At 41.8% G+C, this 19996-nt stretch overlaps 1 protein-coding gene across 1 annotated transcript in view; it reads right to left on the bottom strand.

The window, feature by feature from the left end:
* Positions 1-19996, bottom strand: part of LOC104569029 (EGF-like repeat and discoidin I-like domain-containing protein 3) — a gene marked incomplete at its 5' end in the record, with an annotated part of 167844 nt that overhangs the window by 25681 nt on the left and 122167 nt on the right. Inside the window, 1 exon segment of the mRNA XM_088522745.1 lies at positions 13738-13922. Within this exon segment, the coding sequence (XP_088378871.1) occupies positions 13738-13922 (185 nt within the window).

The following is a 19996-nucleotide window of genomic DNA, read 5'->3' as shown; positions in this document are numbered from 1 at the left end:
CTTGGTCTACTTCCTTATCTCCTAGTTAGCAGTCCCTTTGTTCTTTCACTGAAACCTGAAGGCTGGAATTGAGCAGGCCGCCTGGGCAGCCACATCCGCGGCTCTCTAACCATTCCTCTACAATTCCCCCTTTTTCTTTAGATTAGGTGACCCCGGGAAGCAAGCCAGCCTTGAGGTGTCAGATTTGGATTGCGTGAAAAAGCAGTTAACAAACGTGACATTAAAGCGCGCAAACAGGTACAAGCAATCATTAAGCCAATTACAAGCAACAGTCCCCATTGTAACAACATTAACAGCGATTTCATCAATGATTTTATCCATCCCCCAATTCCTAACCAGTCCGTTATTCCGTCTAGACTGAAAAATCCCACATCCTTTGTTACTTTCTCCGTATGCTTGATCAAGTCGTGGATCTGGCGGTGTATGGCTGCCGAATGATCCTTCAAGTCCATGCAGCTCATGCCATCAAAGTCCTGACACCCATGTCCGTGAGCAAGAAGGAGGAAATCAATAGCGGCACGGTTTTGCAGTACAGCGTGTTGTACCTGGGTTAAATCATCTGACAACTCACTAAGCACCACACTGGTTGCATTCGCCTGCTTGACTGCCTAGCATGCAAGATGTTCAATATTCCTGTGAGCTCGGGTGGCTGACACCCCAGGACCGAAGAAAGATGCCACTATCACTTCCCAATCACTCCATAAATCAACATCATCAATGCAATCACTACTTACAGTAACCTTTGTACTTCTTCGTCGCCTAACTGCTATTTTCCAGCTCCCAGGAGGCCCATGTGGCCATATCATACTAAGGCGACCGATTGTGCAAGGTCCTCCCATAGGCTGGGCTGGAATGCCGGCCCAGGCTCGATTTCCGCATATAAGAAAATATCCGGAAGGAAGTTTACGAGGCAGGCATTACCTTTAACATCAGGGACGGACCCGGCACACCAGTTTTCCCAACTTAAACTATTGCCAATCGGATCTACGGGGGTGGTATGATTAGATAAACGCATTGGCCAAGGCAGTGGCACTGCCTCGGCGCTGGTATCCAAGAAAGCGCAAGCAGTAGCATTAAGAGAATCTAGCAACTCTAACTCCTGTGGCGGGTTATCCATATCCAGCTGGCCGTTAACCCACCACTCGAACTGCGACATCACGACAGACATGTTCTTATAGTCACACCATTTGATATTTGCGTTCTTACAATTGTCATCATAGTGAGCCGCAAAAACCGCAGCTTCACTGTCATCAAGTGGGACCCCTACCAAACAGGTCACAAAGGGTGTGCTGGGTGTCGCCAAGCTAGCACAAAATTGTGTAGTATTTAGCTCTCTGGCTAATGTTACCCATATATTTTGACATGATTGGCCCGCACACAGTCCTCTCTCCTGCACTGATAAGCTTGTTTACCGGTTCTTCCTCTCCTACTTGTGGTGGTGACTTTCCCACGATCTTTTCGCCTTGGTCTTAGTCCGGCTCATTGTATCCGTCCTCTAGCGGGAAGCCTCCGTTACTTAGATATGCTCCCACTATTCCCCCCTTTTTTTTTTTTTTTTTAAACTGATATGATGCATTGAGTAGGCTATATAGATTCAGGTCTGTCCAGTTGCTTAGAGGAATACCTAACACCAGTGCATCAAATTGGTCTGCTGTCCCACAAAACCAACAACTCTTAATTTGGGTATAATTAACAATATGCCTAAGAAGCATAACATATCCATTAGTGTTAAAAGTAGCATCAGCTTCTATAATAACATTAAAAGCAACATTACCTCCTAACAGCCACAATATACAGCTAATAATAACAGTAACACTTCTTCCTCCCATGTTGTTCTTCTGCAGGCTCACACTTTCCACAGCTAGGGTACCGGCTGCTTGCCTGCTACGTCTGATGTATGCGAGTCTGCTTCCAGCCAAGGTCTCACCCATTTTTTCTGGCACCCATCTGATTCTAGCATCTGTAATGATACAAGCATACCCTTTTCCCCAGGTTATCAAGTGCAAAGTTCCCGTCCCTTTTCCTGTGTCCCAGTCTCTCAGCATCATCTTACACGGACCCGACTTTACTTCTGTCAGGGCTCCCTTTAGCCCAGCCCTGTGTTTGACCATCAGAGGGACTAGGCTGTCCTGGGGTAATCTCAAAAATTTAAAACATATACTGCTCTTGACAATTTTTCTGCAGGCATAATTCCCAATTCTCCTCCTTTTTTTTTTTTTTTTTTTGTAGCTGGCATTTCAGCGTTTGGTTCATACGTTCCACTATGTCATGGTCCTCAGGATACAATAGTATGGTGAAAAAACAATCTTTTAAATCAATTACTAAGATGCACCAATCATTTTGAAAGGTTCTCGATTTCCATTTCTGTTTATGTTTGCATAGCTTCAATTTGGTTTCCTCCCCAGAAATTGCTTGGGATTTCCATATATTAAGGAGGCCTCCGCTCCAGTAGCATTGAGGCTTTTACAATTTGTAAGGACTGTTGCAGGTCCTTCCGTGCCAGTTGCACTGGAGCTTGGCCGTCGCTTCATTCTTGTTTCCCATGCTGAAGTACCTCCCTAGTCTCTTTCCAAGGATACAAGTCAGAGTAGGGCTCCCAGTCCTCCACTGGTTGGGGGGGGGGGGGGGGACGCCATAGTCTGAGTTATTACTGGCTTTCCCGCTTTCAAATTCTGCACTTTCCTGTTGTGCTTATTCAGCCCTCTCTGCTGATATATATTACACAATAAAGATCTAAAGACCACACACACAAACAGCACAAACACAATTTCTATCCAGTGGCACGACCTCACGTAGCTGTGCACTCCACTAGTGAGTTCCACTGTCTCGATTGCCTAATCCCATCCTCGTTGCCAATTAGGTTGCGAATGGGTTTGGGATTCAGCAATAATCACACAGAACAAAGTGGCTACGGCTATTCAGGTGAAAGCACGTTAAAGGAGCAAAGTATGAATAATTACTCGTGAGGTAATACTTGCCGGCAGGACACTGAGACTAAACGCTCTCTCGAGTTGGCAGATTAGAGGGTTGCTGACAGGCTCCTAACGTGGCGGGCATCCCCGCAGAGACAACGTGGGCCTCAGTGCTAGGAGTCTCACCCCTCCTTTCTCTCTGCTCTGTCTGTTTATGCCCGGTGCATCCTGCCACGTAGGGCCAGTACGTGCCAGCAGGCAGACCGGGGGGCGGACAAACTCCACCTTCAGTCACATAACCTTCCCTCCTGGCTGCGCAGGTGCGCATACCAGTAAGTGGTCCCAGCCGTCAGTCCGAGGGTCCTGCCTTTCTCATCTCCAGTCGAGCATCTCCGGTCGAGCAGCCGCCTTCAGCTGCTTTTGGAGGAGGTCGGCTCTGAGCCTGGCTGAGCAGCCGCCTCCGCGCTCCTTATCACTCAGCCTGGGCAGGCAAACATCTTCTTTCTCAAGGTCTGGATTCTATTTCGCACAATAATTTTATGACTCTACAGATCATACAAATTTCCACCTTTCAACCATACCTCGTGTCGGCATCAATATACAAAGGATACAGTACATAATAGAGATGAACATAGCAAATAGAAATAATAGCCCTACTAACGGTTTCTGTCCTCACTTAAAGCATTACAATTCTTCAACCCCCACTTTAAAAGACGGATCAAATCCCCCTGCACCTCCCCCCTGGCTGTTGTCAAGCCCTCAGCAACGTAAGTCTCCTTGATCTCATTCGCCTTTTCTTCCCCGGCCCCCCTTCTCCTTTTTTCAAGGTGATCTAACAAGTCCTGGACCCAGCCGGGCCGTTCTTAGGCACGACGGGGCGGGCGGTCCGGGAGTGGGGGCACAGACAGTGCAGGCGCCACAGGCACAGATGAGGACGCGGGCGGGGGGGTTGGCAATGGATCTCCAGACACCAGCAGTTTTCGGTGGCGTGGCGATCCCGGTCCTGAAGTGCTCGCAAAGGCTTTTACAGGTACACTGCTCACAGCTTTGGGAGGCTCACGACCCGGCGGTGGCCCTGTGATGTCCTTTGGGCGAGGGTGGGGCTCAGAACCCCCTCGCTTCAGCTTGGGGCTTTGCAAGTGTCCCTTGTCTCTAGCCCATTTATACAGCTCATACAGCTTCTTCATGCTCACTGCTGCCTCCCTCTTTGCTAATAAGTCCAGCAGCAATTGTACAGCAGCTTCTCGCTCCATTTTGTACGTACACCGGGGTCTCTGCTTCCAGCCCTTCCTTGACGCTGTCTTTCCGTCCCGGGCCCTGGCTTCTTGCCCCCCAACGCCGTCTTTTCCGTGTGCGCAATCACAGCCGGTTTACCCGCTCCGGTCCCCGTCTTGGTTGGATCACTCGGCTGCACCCGTACGTCGTCCTCCGGAATCCCGCACTGTTGTGCCAAGTCCCTGTACTGGTCCCTGTTCGGAATCTTGTCCCTGTTCGGAATCTTGTCCCTGTTCGGGCGCCACTTGTTGCAGCTTGGAGCGGGTCAGGAATGCCAGACAGCAACTTTATAGAAGCTGGAACTGACTTGGTTTATTTGCTTACATGCAGTACATTTATATGATTCTAGCAGTTAGTGATGTAATTACACAGGATCCTAATTGGTAGACAAAGATCTAAGACCCTTACAGCCCCCCTTACTTGTTTAGCTCATCCTTTTAGTTCAACAGCTCTTTTATTCCCTCTGACCTTGGTCTACTTCCTTATCTCCTAGTTAGCAGTCCCTTTGTTCTTTCACTGAAACCTGAAGGCTGGAATTGAGCAGGCCGCCTGGGCAGCCACATCCGCGGCTCTCTAACCATTCCTCTACACAACTGGGCAGTGAAAAACCTCATGCAATTCAACAAGGCCAAGTGCAAGGTTCTGCACCTGGGGAGGAATAACCCCAGACACCAGTACAGGATGGGGACTGACCTTCTGGGGAGCAGCTCTGCAGAGAGGGACCTGGGTGTTATGGTGGATGACAAGGTGACCATGAGGCAGCAGTGTGCCCTCGTGGCCAAGAAGGCCAATGGGATCCTGGGGTGCATTAAGAAGAGAGTCTCCAGCAGGTCGAGGGAGGTGATCCTGCCCCTCTACTCAGCCCTGGTGAGGCCACATCTGGAGTATTGTGTCCAGTTCTGGGACCCACAGTACAAGAGGGATGTGGAGCTGCTGGAGAGAGTCCAGCGCTGGGCCACAAGGATGATCAGGGGCCTGGAACATCTGCCCTATGAGGAGAGGCTGAGGGAGCTGGGCCTGTTCAGCCTGGAGAAGAGAAGGCTGAGAGGGGATCTAATCAGTGTATATAAATACCTCAAGGGAGGGAGTGCAGAGGACGGTGATGGTCTCTTTTCAGTGGTGGCCACTGATAGGACTAGAGGAAATGGCCGGAAACTGAAACACCAAAAATTCCATAGGAACTTAAGGAAAAATTTCTTAACAGTGAGGGTGACAGAGCACTGGAACAGGCTGCCCAGAGAGGTTGTGGAGTCTCCTTCTCTGGAGATCTTCAAAACCCGCTTGGATGCAGTCCTGTGCCACGTGCTCTAAGTGACCCTGCGTGTGCAGGGGGGTTGGACTAGATGACCTCTAGAGGTCCTTTCCAACCTTAAACATTCTATGATTCTATGATTCCATGAATTTTTACATTGCAAAAACTACTGCATAATCATCCCTAATCCACTCTATCTGAAAATTCAATAGCTGGCTTCTTTTACAATATAAAACTTTCAAATAGATATTCTTTATCTTTAATATTAACTATTCTGTAAGACCATTTTATTTTAGCGTAATAGGCTACTTAATGGTAGTTCCACAGCTCTAAAAATCCAAATAGCTACTACAGTCTTTCATGGGCAACATGGTACTAAAACTCATGTAATAAACCAATTAATGGAACAAAATAACAGAATTTCCTTTCCCCCATTTTTATCCCTGCTATGTGACGATTAATATCAGATACAGTTTGGTGAAAAGATGTGTATTTTATAAACAATCTTCTCTTAAAGTCTTGGCATTGATTTGTCTTTTTAACCTTTTCTCTATAATCTGGGACATAATGGGGCCCCAACGTTCAGTGACACAACGTAACGTGACAGATGATAAAACTGTCTAGAAAGCACCTCACACCTAGTCTCTATTTCAGGTTTTAAGACCACATTGCCTAAATGGCTGAAGTGCAGTGCTCACATGAGATTTACGGTTCTCTGTAAAATTGAGGAACAGATTAAATTTAAATAATTAATTCATTTGTTTCCTCAAGTATTAAAGTTTAACCTGCTTATATTTTTTAATGCAAGAAATAAAATCTAATTCCCAGAATTCAGTTACCAGAATTTTAAGTTTGCACAATGCAGAAGGACTTCTATCACCAAAGTAAATTGATCAGCCACAGTTTTCTCCTCCCGAGTGAGCTTCTGTAGTAGATGACAGACTTTTAAAAATCACAGAATTAGTGAAATTCACTGAACTAGTGAATCACTGATTTTGCAAGTTCTCCTTGACTAACTACATATCCTTCCTCACCTTAGTGGAGGATCTCATTTTTGTTTTACTAGAATTAAAAATAAATGACATTTTATGATATTTTAGCAGAACGCTGGAATGCAACCATACATTTTTTAAAATATAAAAAGAAAATTATAGGGGAAATGAGATCGCACCTCCTCATACACATATATAGTAACTCAGACATGCAAAACAGTCAAAAGACTGCCTTCATTCTCATATGTTTGATTGTAAATAGAAAAAAATATTAGAAGTATAAAACATATTTTTGTCAATATATTCCTCTAGAGTTAGATTGCCTTAGTATCACAGAAATACATGTAATAGGATGGGGAGGCAAAGCAAATAAATAGAACCATGTTGGAATTCTCTGATAATAATCTAAAATAACACATAAATTATCATAAATGACAAATTTGATTTTTAGCATCAAAAGACTTTCTAGGATTGGAAATAATTACTGAGAATCATGGAAAAAAAAGACTTCTAAGGTTTTCTCAGATAAACTCCCCGATATATTTTGAAACACAAAGCAATCCCTGTGCTGGTCCTGCAGCTTATATCTGTGTAGATTTGGGGGAAATGAAAAAAATAAAGTTTTTGGTGACAGATGCTATGAAAAAAAGACAACAGCTAATAACAAAACTTGAAGCTGCTTTAAAGCAGTTCTGAGGTTTATTTTGAGTGAAAAAGTCTTCCCAGTGGGGATTGGCTGTGGGCAAAAAAAGTGGCAAATTTGTCCAAGGAACAAAATGAGTTCACAACTCTATGGTGAGGCCAGACTCCTATCAGCATGTTAAGATTTGGCACTCTCCTATCATGTGATCCAGCTAGGGCCATATATTTTGACTGAGGTTTGGTTGACTCATTTATTATACAGGTATTACCATGCCACATGTGTATTTATATGATATTTATCTTACTGATTTAGAAAAATATCCAGTATCCTGCCTCAGACAGTGGTCAGACTTCAGGATGTATAAAAATGAAAGCAGGCATGGTGTGATCTTCCCCTCCAATCTTCCAGCAATCATAAGTCCCACTGAAGTGGCTAAAAAGTTCTTAATCTAACTTAGCACAAACTAGTAATGGGTTAAATGTCAATGAGCGTCAATGAAAACAATATGGCTTTCTTTCGTTGTAGACTTTTATGTTGCTCTGGACTAGGTAACCACTGTACTCTTAAGCCTCTTTCTAACCATAAAGTTTGGAGGCATCTATCCTTTGACAATTCATTAGGTCAGAGAGTTCTATAGTCTCAAAACTGTGATGTGAATTAGCAAGCAATTAAGTAAACTACCCTTAAAATATATCTCTTATCTACATTATTTGATTCTATGAAAAGATATCAGCTGAAGCCATTTGGTACCTCTCAAATAAAGCAAGCTTTAACTACTACTGCATGGTGCTACTGAAGTTCCTAGGAGTACAGGACACAGCATTAAGTAGGGGTACACAGAACCACTAATGTCTGTGCATATGGTGTACGTACAGCACGGTGTTTGAGTTCAATTCAACTGAATTATAAATAAGATAAGCTGAAGAGCATCTGTAAAGTTAATAAAAAATAAATTTACATAAAGGAATATTCAATAAGAGCCTGCTCTATTAATAAATACTGTATTAAGCTGCTAGTTTTTATGATAAGGCATCATTAACCATCTGTAGTACAGACTTTAAGAAGCATTCTGAATAAATATCTTTTTAATACTCCTGGTCTGAAAACAAAATTGGTATGCTATAAATTTCTGTACCTCTTACTAAATATGACCCATTAAGATGCGTCTAAAATTGTTACTTCTTTCATTAGAAATAATAGCTGTTTTTACAGAGATGTTTTCCTTTCACTAATTATATATAAAATTAACTTCTAATTGTGAAGAATTTTTTCTGCTTAATTATACAACATAGAAATACTGGGTTGCAATAAGATTAATACATCTTGTGGTTAATTGAGCATGTAGATTCTAAGATCACTCCAAGAACATAAGCAATTAATACTTGGATACCTGTAGAAGACAATTAGGCAGGCAGTTCTTGCAATCCAAAGGACTAACTCTTAAAGCACACATTCCTTCAAAATGCCCTATCATATGACTTATTTTAGAGAATACTATCAAACTGAGAGCACAAGAACTGTCTACTCAGAGATTTTTTCAGCTCTGTCCACATATCAAAGACTAATTATAGATGAAAAACATAGCCAGTTCTGAGAAATATACCTTTAATTCCTTAGGTACTTTCAGTAATTCTCAACTCCTGTAAATAAATGTACACATACACACAGGGTCCAAATCAGAGAGCAAACTCTTAAGAGAGCATATTCTAACACTTTATATTACAAATCTCAAGGTGCTTTTGAACAAGTCTCAGATGACTGAAGAAATATTTAGAAGCTGCATTTTTGTGACTACTGTCATTTCCCTTTTAAGTTCTTTTTCTTTCTTTCTAACATTTTCTGCTAAGATTTTTCTCTTATGTCATGTTTTGCTGACAGGGAAACTACTCTTGCTTTACTTGATGATAAATCAGTATGGATGTTATTAAAGAGAGAGGTAATATGGTTCTGCATGATACATCATCTCACTACTTTATGTATGGAATTAAAAAAAAAAAAAGAAAGCAGATTTTGAATTAAAATGTTCTGAAGTCAGCCAAAATTCCCTAATAAAACCTCAATGTGCATTTAATGTGACATAAAGATTGAAATTGTAAGAATGCAAAATTAAGTGCAAATCAGTGGACAATACCTTTCCTAGACCTTTTGTGTATATTTTGCTTATGAGATCTTAACAGATGTATAAAGAAAATATGCAAGTGCCTTGCTTAGTCAAGAAGTAACATTTGGGAAATAAGGTACTAAAACAGCAGTAGGTAGTAAAAACAGCATAGCCCAGTCAAGCTTTGAGCCATCAGAAAACAGAACTAGACCTGGTTCTACTCCATTCTGTTTTCACCCTTCATTGGCTTTTGCAGACTGTTACATCAGGCAGCTTTTGCTGCTTAAAGGTATTTGACCTTGCCAAGGTCACTTTATTTCTCCCTTCATCTGTGTTTCCTTCATCTTCCTTTTATCTTGTCTAGATTAAAAGTAATGTGGGGAAACATGTGGGGAAACAACTGTTTCCAATTCTGCATAGTTCTCCAAACTAATCGGGATATGGCTATGAAAACAAGGAATAATTTTATTAAAAAAAAAAAAAAAGGTGGACACCTTTAAAGAATTTTGCCCTTGAAGAACAGGGCAAGAAGATATAATGTTTGCACTCTTTTTTTAAAAAATATATATTCATCACTAATCAATTTTGTAGCTATTTTGTTTTGTTTTATAAAGGCAAAGGAAAATGTGATTTTGTTTTAGAAATCATGATATTATTTTAGAAATACAGAGAGAATATTTTTCAAAATTGGGAAAGCAAGGCTATATAAAAAAGATAGGGATTTAAAACAATGAAGAGCTAACAACTTCCAATTAAAATGCAATGCATGCCATTTTCAGAAGATGCTGCTATGGGCATCAAGTAACAGTAAAATTCCTAATGTAACTAGACAATAACAACAACAACAAACACTTCGAATTAAAATTCCATGTGCATCAAAATGCAGAAAAAACAGGGAGCTTTGCTTTATACTCCCATTTTTTTAAAAGCAAGATCAAAAAAACATTATCGTAACAGGAAATGGACCTTTATTCATTTAAACTTTAATCTTCAGGACACAGAGAAAAATGACAAATCAGTAAGAGAATTGACAGTATTTTCTTGCAACCCTTTAAAGCTAGACGTGGTTCAGCTGCTTAGGGAAACTTCTCACAAGTTTTGTTAGTGATTAGTTAGATTAGTTAGATTTCAAACAATTAGTTATATTAGTTAGAATTAGATTTCAAAGATAGGGCCTGGAACACAGAGTTAATCTCTTACAATTCTCCATAGCAGATTGGGGGAATAAGAAATAAAATTCACTGAACAGTGTAGGACACTGCAGTGAAACTTATTTTTTCCTATAAAATCTTTACTATAGCAATTTCACTGTTCAGATGAACATGTGCCTTTGTACCTGTTTATTAAGGTATCATTATACAAATTCGATCCCCAGGAAATAATTAATAAGCTATATCCAGCTGCTATCCATTTCATGGATACCTTGCAACTTCTGTACCCAGACTGCTCTTCTAACAGTCTCCTTGTTATTTGGCCATACAGAGTAAAATCAAAGTTTTTTTTTTCCTAATATACCTACCTAATTGATAAAATATAGTCTAGATACAACACTAAAACCCTAAGTAATCAAGACTTTATGTTGCCTCATTTAATTTTGAGGCTTAAATTCAATGACCACTATAAATATTACCATAAAATGAATTTCAGAAGAAAGCTTTGCAAAGTCATAAGCAATTTAGAAAGGGCAATGCTGAAATGTACTATTTAATAACATTATTAATGTGAATAATGCATTGAACTTGAAATAATTAGAGACAGAAGCTGGATTAGAGAGCTGGCCTCTGGAGAGCTGGCCTCTGGAATGGCCATCAAATTGGTGGCCACCAGGTGGCCATCACCTGGTGACAAGTAACTGCAACTAGGAAATCAAGACATACCTCTTAACACTTTGTGTTTATTTATTACTGTATATTTATTACTGAAGAGTTAATAATGCTTTGGCAACAAAGGAAGACACAACAAGGAAAAAAAATCTTACTGTTCACATCAGTACACATTTTTAAGGACATAGTGCATGACCTGGTAGTTGCAGAACAAAATCTATGTTATACTGGCAAACGAGAAAACTAGTAAAGTTACATATTTGAATTCCAGGCTAGGCGCTACTGGCTAGGAAGCGTGAAGTAGGCAAATTTACTGGTTAGCAATTTATAAATGGGTACCTCTACCTGCCTTTCACTTTATCACTAGAACCCATTTATCAATATGCTACAAGTGGCCACTTTTTATACTGAAATTTACCTAATCAATTCTCTGATATTTAAATCTGTATTTAATCACAACCCCACCAGGCAAAGTTGCTGTATCTTGTGAACTAACACACTCTTTGACAAGGATCTTAATTTGAGGAATTGTTTACCACACTAAGGATAAAACAAATGAGATGTTAAAACTGAGGGGTCAGTATGCATTATTCACAATCCCCATTCCTCCTAGGATAACTTTGGCCTAAGAGCCAACGTTAGGCTTGCTGGCCCCACCTGAGATATGGCTCACACCTAGGGTTAGGGTCAGGGTTAAGAGAGAGGGAGAAAGCCCAGAGCACCATGGGGCATGGCGAGACAAAAGGCATGCCAAAGCAAGCATAGAGCACTAGCCACATTCCTCCTAGGATAACTTTGGCCTAAGAGCCAACACTAGGCTTGTTGGCCCATCCTGAGATTTGGCTAACAGCCAGGGATAGGGTTAGTTTAGAAAGCCTAGAGCACCATAGGGTGCAGCGAGACAAAAGGCGTGCCAAAGCAAGTGTAGCACACTAGCCACATTCCTTGTAGGATAACTTTGGCTTAAGAGACAACACTAGGCTTGCTGGCCCCACCTGAGATATGGCTCACACCTTGGGTTAGGGTTAAGAGAGAGAGAGAAGTTGGATTTCAGTGAGGACAGAGATAACAGTAAATGTAACTTACAGAATTTCTACGTAGACTTGATGCATCCGAGCCCACATTTACTTATAAATTGAATTCAGTATGATCAGAAAAAAGCACAACTTAATGACCTGTTTAAGCACAGTAAAATCAAGCAATCTTATAATGCCTCTTTTTTTTCTAGGAAGAAATGCTATCATGTGTCTTAGAAAGATTCTATATAGTGACTTTTGAAAGATGGTAAAATGGTCATGTTCCTGTGAATTTTTCTGAAAGCATGTCATAGCTGCAAAACAAGTGAAGCATGCATATTTTTATTTATATAACAGTATAAATATATACAATTAAAGAATATGCTGGATACTGCAGGGACTTGCAGAGATCCTGCAAGTGGTCACATAGCTCCAGAATCTTTTGTATGTTCAGATAGGTTCAAATATGGTAGGACTATGAAGACTTTAAGTATACAAGAATTGGCTTTACAGCTCCTTGCCATCTCTAATTGATTAAAAAGACAGTGTTATTCACAGGAGGAATAGCACACCACAGAGTATTTCCGCAGACTCTCTGAATACTCTCGGTTTCTTGGCATGGCTGATGGGGCTAAAACTGGTTCTGATACAACTGCCTCTCTTTTATGTGGAGAAACATTTTTCACCTGCTTCTCTACCATAAAACACAACTCTAACATCTCCTTCCTCTCCCAGAGTTACTACCTGTTGTATCAACAAGCTGTTCTAAAAAACTTTCACCAAATCCCTGTTTCTTCAATTATTCATATGCTAAATAGACAAGGCAACTGCTACTTCTTTTCTCTGTGTATGTAAACTTGGAGAAACGATAGTAATCACATTGCTAAATTGCTTAGTAACCATAGGCAAAAAATACTAATAAGACATAATTTATATGTGAAAAGGTTGCAGAAGGGTTCGTACCATCTGTCTAGTGCTATTGAGACTTCCTGCAGAGAACTTAGCTGCAAACTGACAGCTGACTCAAAACACTGCAATTTTCAATAGTTCAAGAAAAAAATAAATGTATCAGTGCCTGGTCAAATAGACTTCCACATGTTGATTTATCACAATCTTTCACATTAGCCTACTACCAACTTGTATAAATCACTCTAGACTGAAAACAACCCCTATGTGTAACTTCATAATGAATTCATGGTACTCAATCAATCTTACCAGTTTCAGAGTGATGTTGGAAGGTAATTTGGAACAGTGTCAATTACAAAAAGGTAATTTCTAGGGGCCAGATTTGCATTAGCACCAATATGCACAAAGCTCAAGTAAATTTACTTTTCTAGGGAGCTTTGGAAGAAAAGAACAGAAAAAATAATTTCTCTCAACAAGCTATCAAGAAGCCAGTGTACCGACTCTATGGCTTCTAGTTCTGTTCATTAGCCAAGGAGTAACTATGGCCGCACTGTACCTCTTGAGTTGAAGCTTTGGCCAGCATAGTTGAAGGCTTCCTTGGCCATTTTTTTCCGCGTGCTGCACAGTTTGAAGTGTAATAGAGCAGTACACATGAGGTAGCAAAGATATGAAACCTGTGTACGTTTTCTTAGCTTCAGCATCTAAGTGTAGGAGACTTAGGCTGGCTGTACTCAGAATATGAAGCAAGACATAATCCTAAATCAGAAAACCTTTTCCATTCTGATAAACGTTAGTCTAAATTTCCATAAAACTTTACCTGCAACCACTGCGACTGGTCATTGTGGCCAGAGGTCCAGGCATTAACTTTGCCTTGCTTGTCAAGACGGGCTTTCCTAGGTTCCCAAGTGAACATGTCCATGTTGAGAGTTCGGAAAACACTGGAGGCAGTAATTTGATAGTCCTGTATATGTCCTGATTTCATCCCCAGGGGTTCCGAGCAACCTAGAGGAGCAAAGACCTGTGACACCACTTACTTATCTCTGTGTTTTAGGTTTTCCTATATGGGAAAGAAATGTAGCAATTCTCAAAGAATGGACTTTAATCAAGGATATTGTTGGGAAACAGGGCAAACAAACGAATCAATAATTGACAATTCAAAGCAATTTATATGATCACCACCATGGAAGAATTGAAAACATCATAGAGAATTTGAAGCATTTTACCATAGCATAAAATTTTGAAGAGAAACAAGCAGAAAAGATGACTCTCGTCTCTTCTTACCTCTCTTTTCTTTTCCTGACTTGTCATTGTTTCCTTTATACAGCTCAATTTTAATCACACTTTTATGTCATGTCACATTATCCATGTGTGTTTATGCATTGAAAATCGGGGGGCTCAGGAAATCAGGAGGCAGAAGGAACACAGAAGACACATTTGGACCCATAAAAGAAGGGAAGTAAGCTGACGGCAGGAGAAACACTCTTTAACAGTAGCACAGTAACAGCAGTATTGGAAGCCAGTAAACACAGATGAGCTGTTTAGTTAAGATAAAAAGAATAAGAAGGCAAGTCATGCGGCTGAGGGTAAGTGGGCTGCTAAGAGGTCAGAAAGGGTGAATGTAGGACTGGATGGAATAATGGCGGATGTGTGTTTGAAGAAAAGGTGGAAGATGTGAGGGAATATAAAAATAAGCATTTTCTTATTTTCTACCCGTCTCAGCTGACAAAAATCTGCATAAGTACAGTTGTGTCAAAGTTTGCATTTTACAAATTTGGTGGCCCTAATTAGTTCACTCGAATCATTCCACCTGCAAATAATATTTTAATATACTCTAACTCATTGAGTCTGAATGCACTCAGGATTTAACACACCTTGTTTTGCAAGAGGTGTGCCATTCTCTCATGCCTGAAAATGCACAGAAACTTGACTTTATATATCTTTGGGAAAACAGAAGTTTTCTGCCTGACACTCTCAACTTGAGCTGCTGAGCTGATTCTTTACAGATAGTCATTTGCTAAGTCACCATCTGTGTTTCTTAAAGCATACTTGTAAGTCATGTAGGCTTTACTGCTGTGACACGACTTTGCTCAGCTTGTATCTCTTGATAAGAATCAAAGCACATCATTGTGATCACTTAAAATACCCAAAGTCTTTATTTTGTTTTTCTCTACTTGAGCTACATACAGAAGCTGGTTCTCTTTTTCTTAAAAAAATGTTTCCTCTATAGTATGCTACCCACATTTAAAGATGTGATTCTAACTTGTTATCTGTGGAAACATGGAAATATTATTAGCAAGGACCTTCTGGCCAGATTCTACTTTGAGTTTCTCCAGTCAGTTTAACCCACAGAATTAAGGGAAATTATTACGGACTCAAATTAGAGGAAATAAGATCGTGCCCTTCAAGTGAAGGAACAATATCAGGAATAAATAAATACTCCAGAGAAAGGTGACAACAATATGCTCTTTAGTATATTAACATTTTTACTTAAACTTTGAAATACTGCAACATTTTATATTCAAGCATAAACAGAAAACAGATAATGTTTTGCAAAACATTTCAGAATTGATTCTTAATGCACGAAAGGATGTTTTAATAGTCTTGCCTGTAAAAAGAGCCACCAAGTTTAAAACAACAGTAAAACATTTTTTGTTTTGAGAGAGAGGGGGAGTAGGAGAGAGCAATTGAGAGAGTTATCTACAGCTAGAAAGGGATTTTGACTATTATTCACTTCCCAAGTATCACGCATAGGTGACAAGGGCTGTCAGCAAGAATGTTTCATCTGAAGAATCTGAAGGAGGTTTCTGTCACAAAAACATTGTTTGTCAGAACTGTTTTCCATCAGTGGGCCAACCTCTCAAAGAGAATGAACCCATTCTATCTCTTCCAAAAAACAAATGGGTGTGCTGTTGCACGTGTGCAAGTTTAGCGCTCCCAGTGATGCAATTTTACACTAGTCCTCTGTCCACTGCCCTAAAGTAAAACAAAAGAAGGAAGACAGTTGTTAAAAGAACCAGGGAAGGTGAGAAAGACCAGTGAGAACCAGGAAAGGCTGCTCTTGTGCACTCAGGTGACAGAATAACATCTAAGAGCTATATCAAAGACAACAACAAAAGATTACAAATAGTCACTCCCCAGCCCCTAGTCCCTGCAATAATAGAAGATAATGACTCCTCCTTTTGATAAGTGAGCTCTCACCCTGAGCACACAGAACAGAATGACCAAACTCTTAAAAATTTTTGTGTCAGTAAACAATCACTGCTATAGAGGTATATTTCTAAGAATGCTCATGACTGCCTGGAACACTACATTCTCTTCACTATACTATACGTTCTTTAAATTTGTTTCATAATATCCTCATGAGAGGTTTAAATCTCCTCTTTCTTACAACTTGTAAAAACTAGTGGAAGCTCATGCAGAGATATTTATGGCTAAACTCAGAGGAGCCTTCTAGGTCAGCACATCTGAGATGTTTTGAACAGTGATAAATGATAATTGCGTATGTTCAAATCTACCTAAGATCATAGTTGCTTCTTATTTTGTCTAGCCCAATGAAACAGTACTGAATTAATAAGCTATCTACTTTTTGCAAAAGCGTAGATGAAGGTCTGAGAACTGAGAGAATCCACACTCAGGCTATTCTCCGTTATTGCTTCCAAGGTCACAACATTTTGCTTTTTAATGAGTCCCATACAGTGCCCTCATTTTCTTTCAACAAAGCTCAAACTCTGAAGAAAATATTAAATTTCTGATTCAGTGGAGGAAAAATTAGAGATGATGTAGCTGTCAAGTGCTGGTGGCACCCATAAAAGTTCCATCAACCAGATCTGCATGCAAAGGTCTACATTTGTCTTGTCTCATGCTTACATAGTATTAAGTAGGAAAATTATGTTAGGCCAAAGGTGATCTTGTTATGATTCTTTTTTTTGTGAAAATAAAGAGATTTACAAAATTATGTAGAAATGTACAAGCAACTGGATAGAAATATACACCTGAAGTCCATGATCTTTTCATCGAGCATGCCTGAAACTTTGAAAAAGTGCTGTAAATCTAACAGCATTTTAACAGACATATATTAAGAGAATTTCTATCCCATATGCTAAATGTGAGTAATACTTTAGCCAATAAATGCTTCCTTTTACGTACCTAGAATTATTTTTCGGATTAGATATTGCCGAAAATGAACAGGAGCAGTGGAATCTAGTTTTAAATCACAGGATCACTATGTTTGGAAAAGACCTTCAAGATCATCAAGTCCAACCGTAATCCCATCACCACGATGTTGGCTAAACCATGTCCCTAAGTGCCTCATATGAACGTTTCTTGAACACTGCCAGGGACGGTGATTCCACCACTTCCCTGGGCAACCTTTTCCAATGTTTCACCATTCTTTCCGTCTAGAATTTTTTCCTATTTCCTAGGAATTCCTAATCTGAACCTCCCCTGGGGCAACTTGAGGCCACTTCCTCTTGTCCTATCAGTAGTTATTTTGGAGAAGAGACTAACCCCCTCCTCACTACAGCCTCCTTTCAGGTAGTTGCAGAGAATGATAAGGTCTCCCCTGAGCCTCCTCTTCTCCAGGCTAAATAACCCCAGCTCCCTCAGCCGCTCCTCATAAGGCTTGTGCACCAGACCCTTCACCAGCTTTGTTGCCCTTCTTTGGACTGAGGTTCCAGCATCTCCATCTTTCTTGTATTGAGGGGCCCAAAACTGAACCCAGTATTCGAGGTGCAGCCTCACCAGCACCGAGTACAGGGCACTATATCATTACTTCCCTAGTCCTACCGGCTACACTGTTCCCGATACAAGCCAGGAGGCCGTTGGCCTTCTTGGCCACCTGGGCACACTGCTGCCTCACGTTCAGCCAGCTGTCGACCAGCACCCCCAGATCCTTCTCTGTCACACAGCTCTCCAGCCGCTCTGCCCCACGTCTGTAGCACTGCATGGGGTTCTTGTGACCAAAGTGCAGGACCCAACACTTGGCCTTGTTGAACCTCATACATTTGGTCTCAGCCCTTCGATACAGCCTGTCCACATCCCTCTGTAGAACTTTCCTACTCTCAAGCAGATCTACTCTTTCTCCCAGCTTGGTGTCATCTGCAAACTTGCTAAGGGTGCACTCAATTCCCTCATCCAGATCATATATAAAGATATTGAAGACCACCAGCCCCAACACTAACCCCCGGGGAACACTACTCATGATCAGTTGCCAGCTGGATTTAACTCCATTCACCACCACCTTCCAGGCCCAGCCATCCAGCTGATTCTTCCCCCAGTGAAGAGTCCACCTGTGTAAAAGCCATGAGCTGCCAGCTTCTCCAGGAGGATGCAGTGGGAGACGGTGTCAAAGGCCTAACTAAAGTCTAAGACCACATCCACAGCCTTTCCCTCATCCACTAGGCAGGTCACCTGGTCATAGAAGGAGATCAGGTTGGTCAGGCAGGACCTGCCTTTCATGAACCCGCGTTGGCTGGACCCGATCCCCTGGTTGTCGCACACAGGCTGTGCGATCGCCCTCAAGACGATCTGCTCCATAACTTTCCCCAATATCGAGGTCAGGCTGATAGGCCTGTAGTTCCCCAGATCCTCCATCCGACCCTCCTTGTAGATGGATATCTCATTGGCAAGTCTCCAGTCATCTGAGACCTCCTCAGTTGACCAGTACCACTGATAGATGATGGAGAATTGTTTGGCAAACAGTTCCTCCATCTCCCTCAGAACCCTTGGGTGGATCCCATCTGGTCCCATAAACTTGTGAGTGTCCAAGTGGAGTAGCAGGTCACTGACTGTTTCCTCATGAATTATGGGGGGTTTATTCTCCTCAACATAGGTGTCTTGCAGCGCAGGGGGCCAAAACCTTGAGAATAACTGAGCTGGGTATTAAAGAGTGAGGCAAAGAAAGTACCTCAGCCTTGTCCTCATCCTTGGTGACAATGTTCCCCAACACCTCCAATAAAGTATGGAGATTCTCCTTGGCCCTCCTCTTCTTGTTAATGTATTTGTAGAAACATTTTTTTGTTGTATTTTACAATGGTGAACAGACTGAGTTCCAGATGAGCTTTCACCTTTCTAATTTCCTCTCTACATATCCTAGCAGGGTCCCTGTACTATTCCTGAGTTGCCTACCCCTTCTTCCAAAGGTGGTAAACTCTTTTTTTTCCTGAGTCTCAGCGATAGTTCCCTATTCAGCCACACCAGTCTTCTTCCCCGATGGCTTGTCTTTTGGCACATGGGGACGGCCTGCCCCTGTGCCTTTAAGATTTCCAACTTGAGTAATGTCCAGCCTTCTTGGACTCCGTTGCTCTTCAGGACTGCCTCCCAAGGAACTCACAGACTCGCAGGACGGTTGAGTTTGGAAGGGACCTCTAGAGATCATCCAGTCCAACCTCCCTGCTCAAGCAGGGACACCTAGAGCACGTGGAACAGGGCGGCATCCAGACGGGTTTGGAAGATCTCCAGAGAAGGAGACTCCACAACCTATCTGGGCAGCTTCTTCCAGGGCTCTGTCACCCTCATAGGAAAGAATTTCTTCCTCACATGAAGATGGAACTTCCTCTCTGTATTGGAGATGCAAATTTTCTGTGATCTGTAGAGTCAAAACAATCTCCCGTGGGAAGCAGAGGCCAGACCTTGAGAAAAAGGATGTTTGCCTGCCTAGGCTGAGCGATAAGGAGCATGGATGCAGCTGCTCAGCCCCGTTCACAGGCAGCCCCCCCCTGGAACCCTGTTGAAGCCGGCCGCTTGGCTGGGCTTGTAGCCAACTTAACCGCAGATGTCCTCCAAACTAGCTTTGGAGCCCAAACACCCGGAAATGAGGAAGAAGAGGAGGAAGGCAGGACCCTGGAATTGAGGGCTGGGACCCCCGACTGGTATGCGCACCTGCGCACCCCAGGGGGGGAGAGTTGCACAACTAGAGGCGGAGTTTGTCCGCCCCCCTGGCCTGCCTCCTGGGTCGTGCTGACCCTACATGCCAGGATGCACCAGGCATAGAGAGGACAGTGCGGAGAGAGCGGGGGGAGAAGAAACTCCTCACTCTGAGGCCTGCGCTGACTCCACGGGAGCCAGCCAGCAACTCC

The sequence above is a fragment of the Tinamus guttatus genome, unplaced genomic scaffold, assembly GCF_059628265.1.
Source record: "Tinamus guttatus ecotype Peru unplaced genomic scaffold, ASM5962826v1 Tinamus_guttatus_pri_ptg000158l, whole genome shotgun sequence".
Lineage (NCBI taxonomy): Eukaryota > Metazoa > Chordata > Aves > Tinamiformes > Tinamidae > Tinamus > Tinamus guttatus.
The sequence above is the reverse complement of the archived record's forward strand: the minus strand, read 5'-3'. Positions and strand labels throughout refer to the sequence as shown.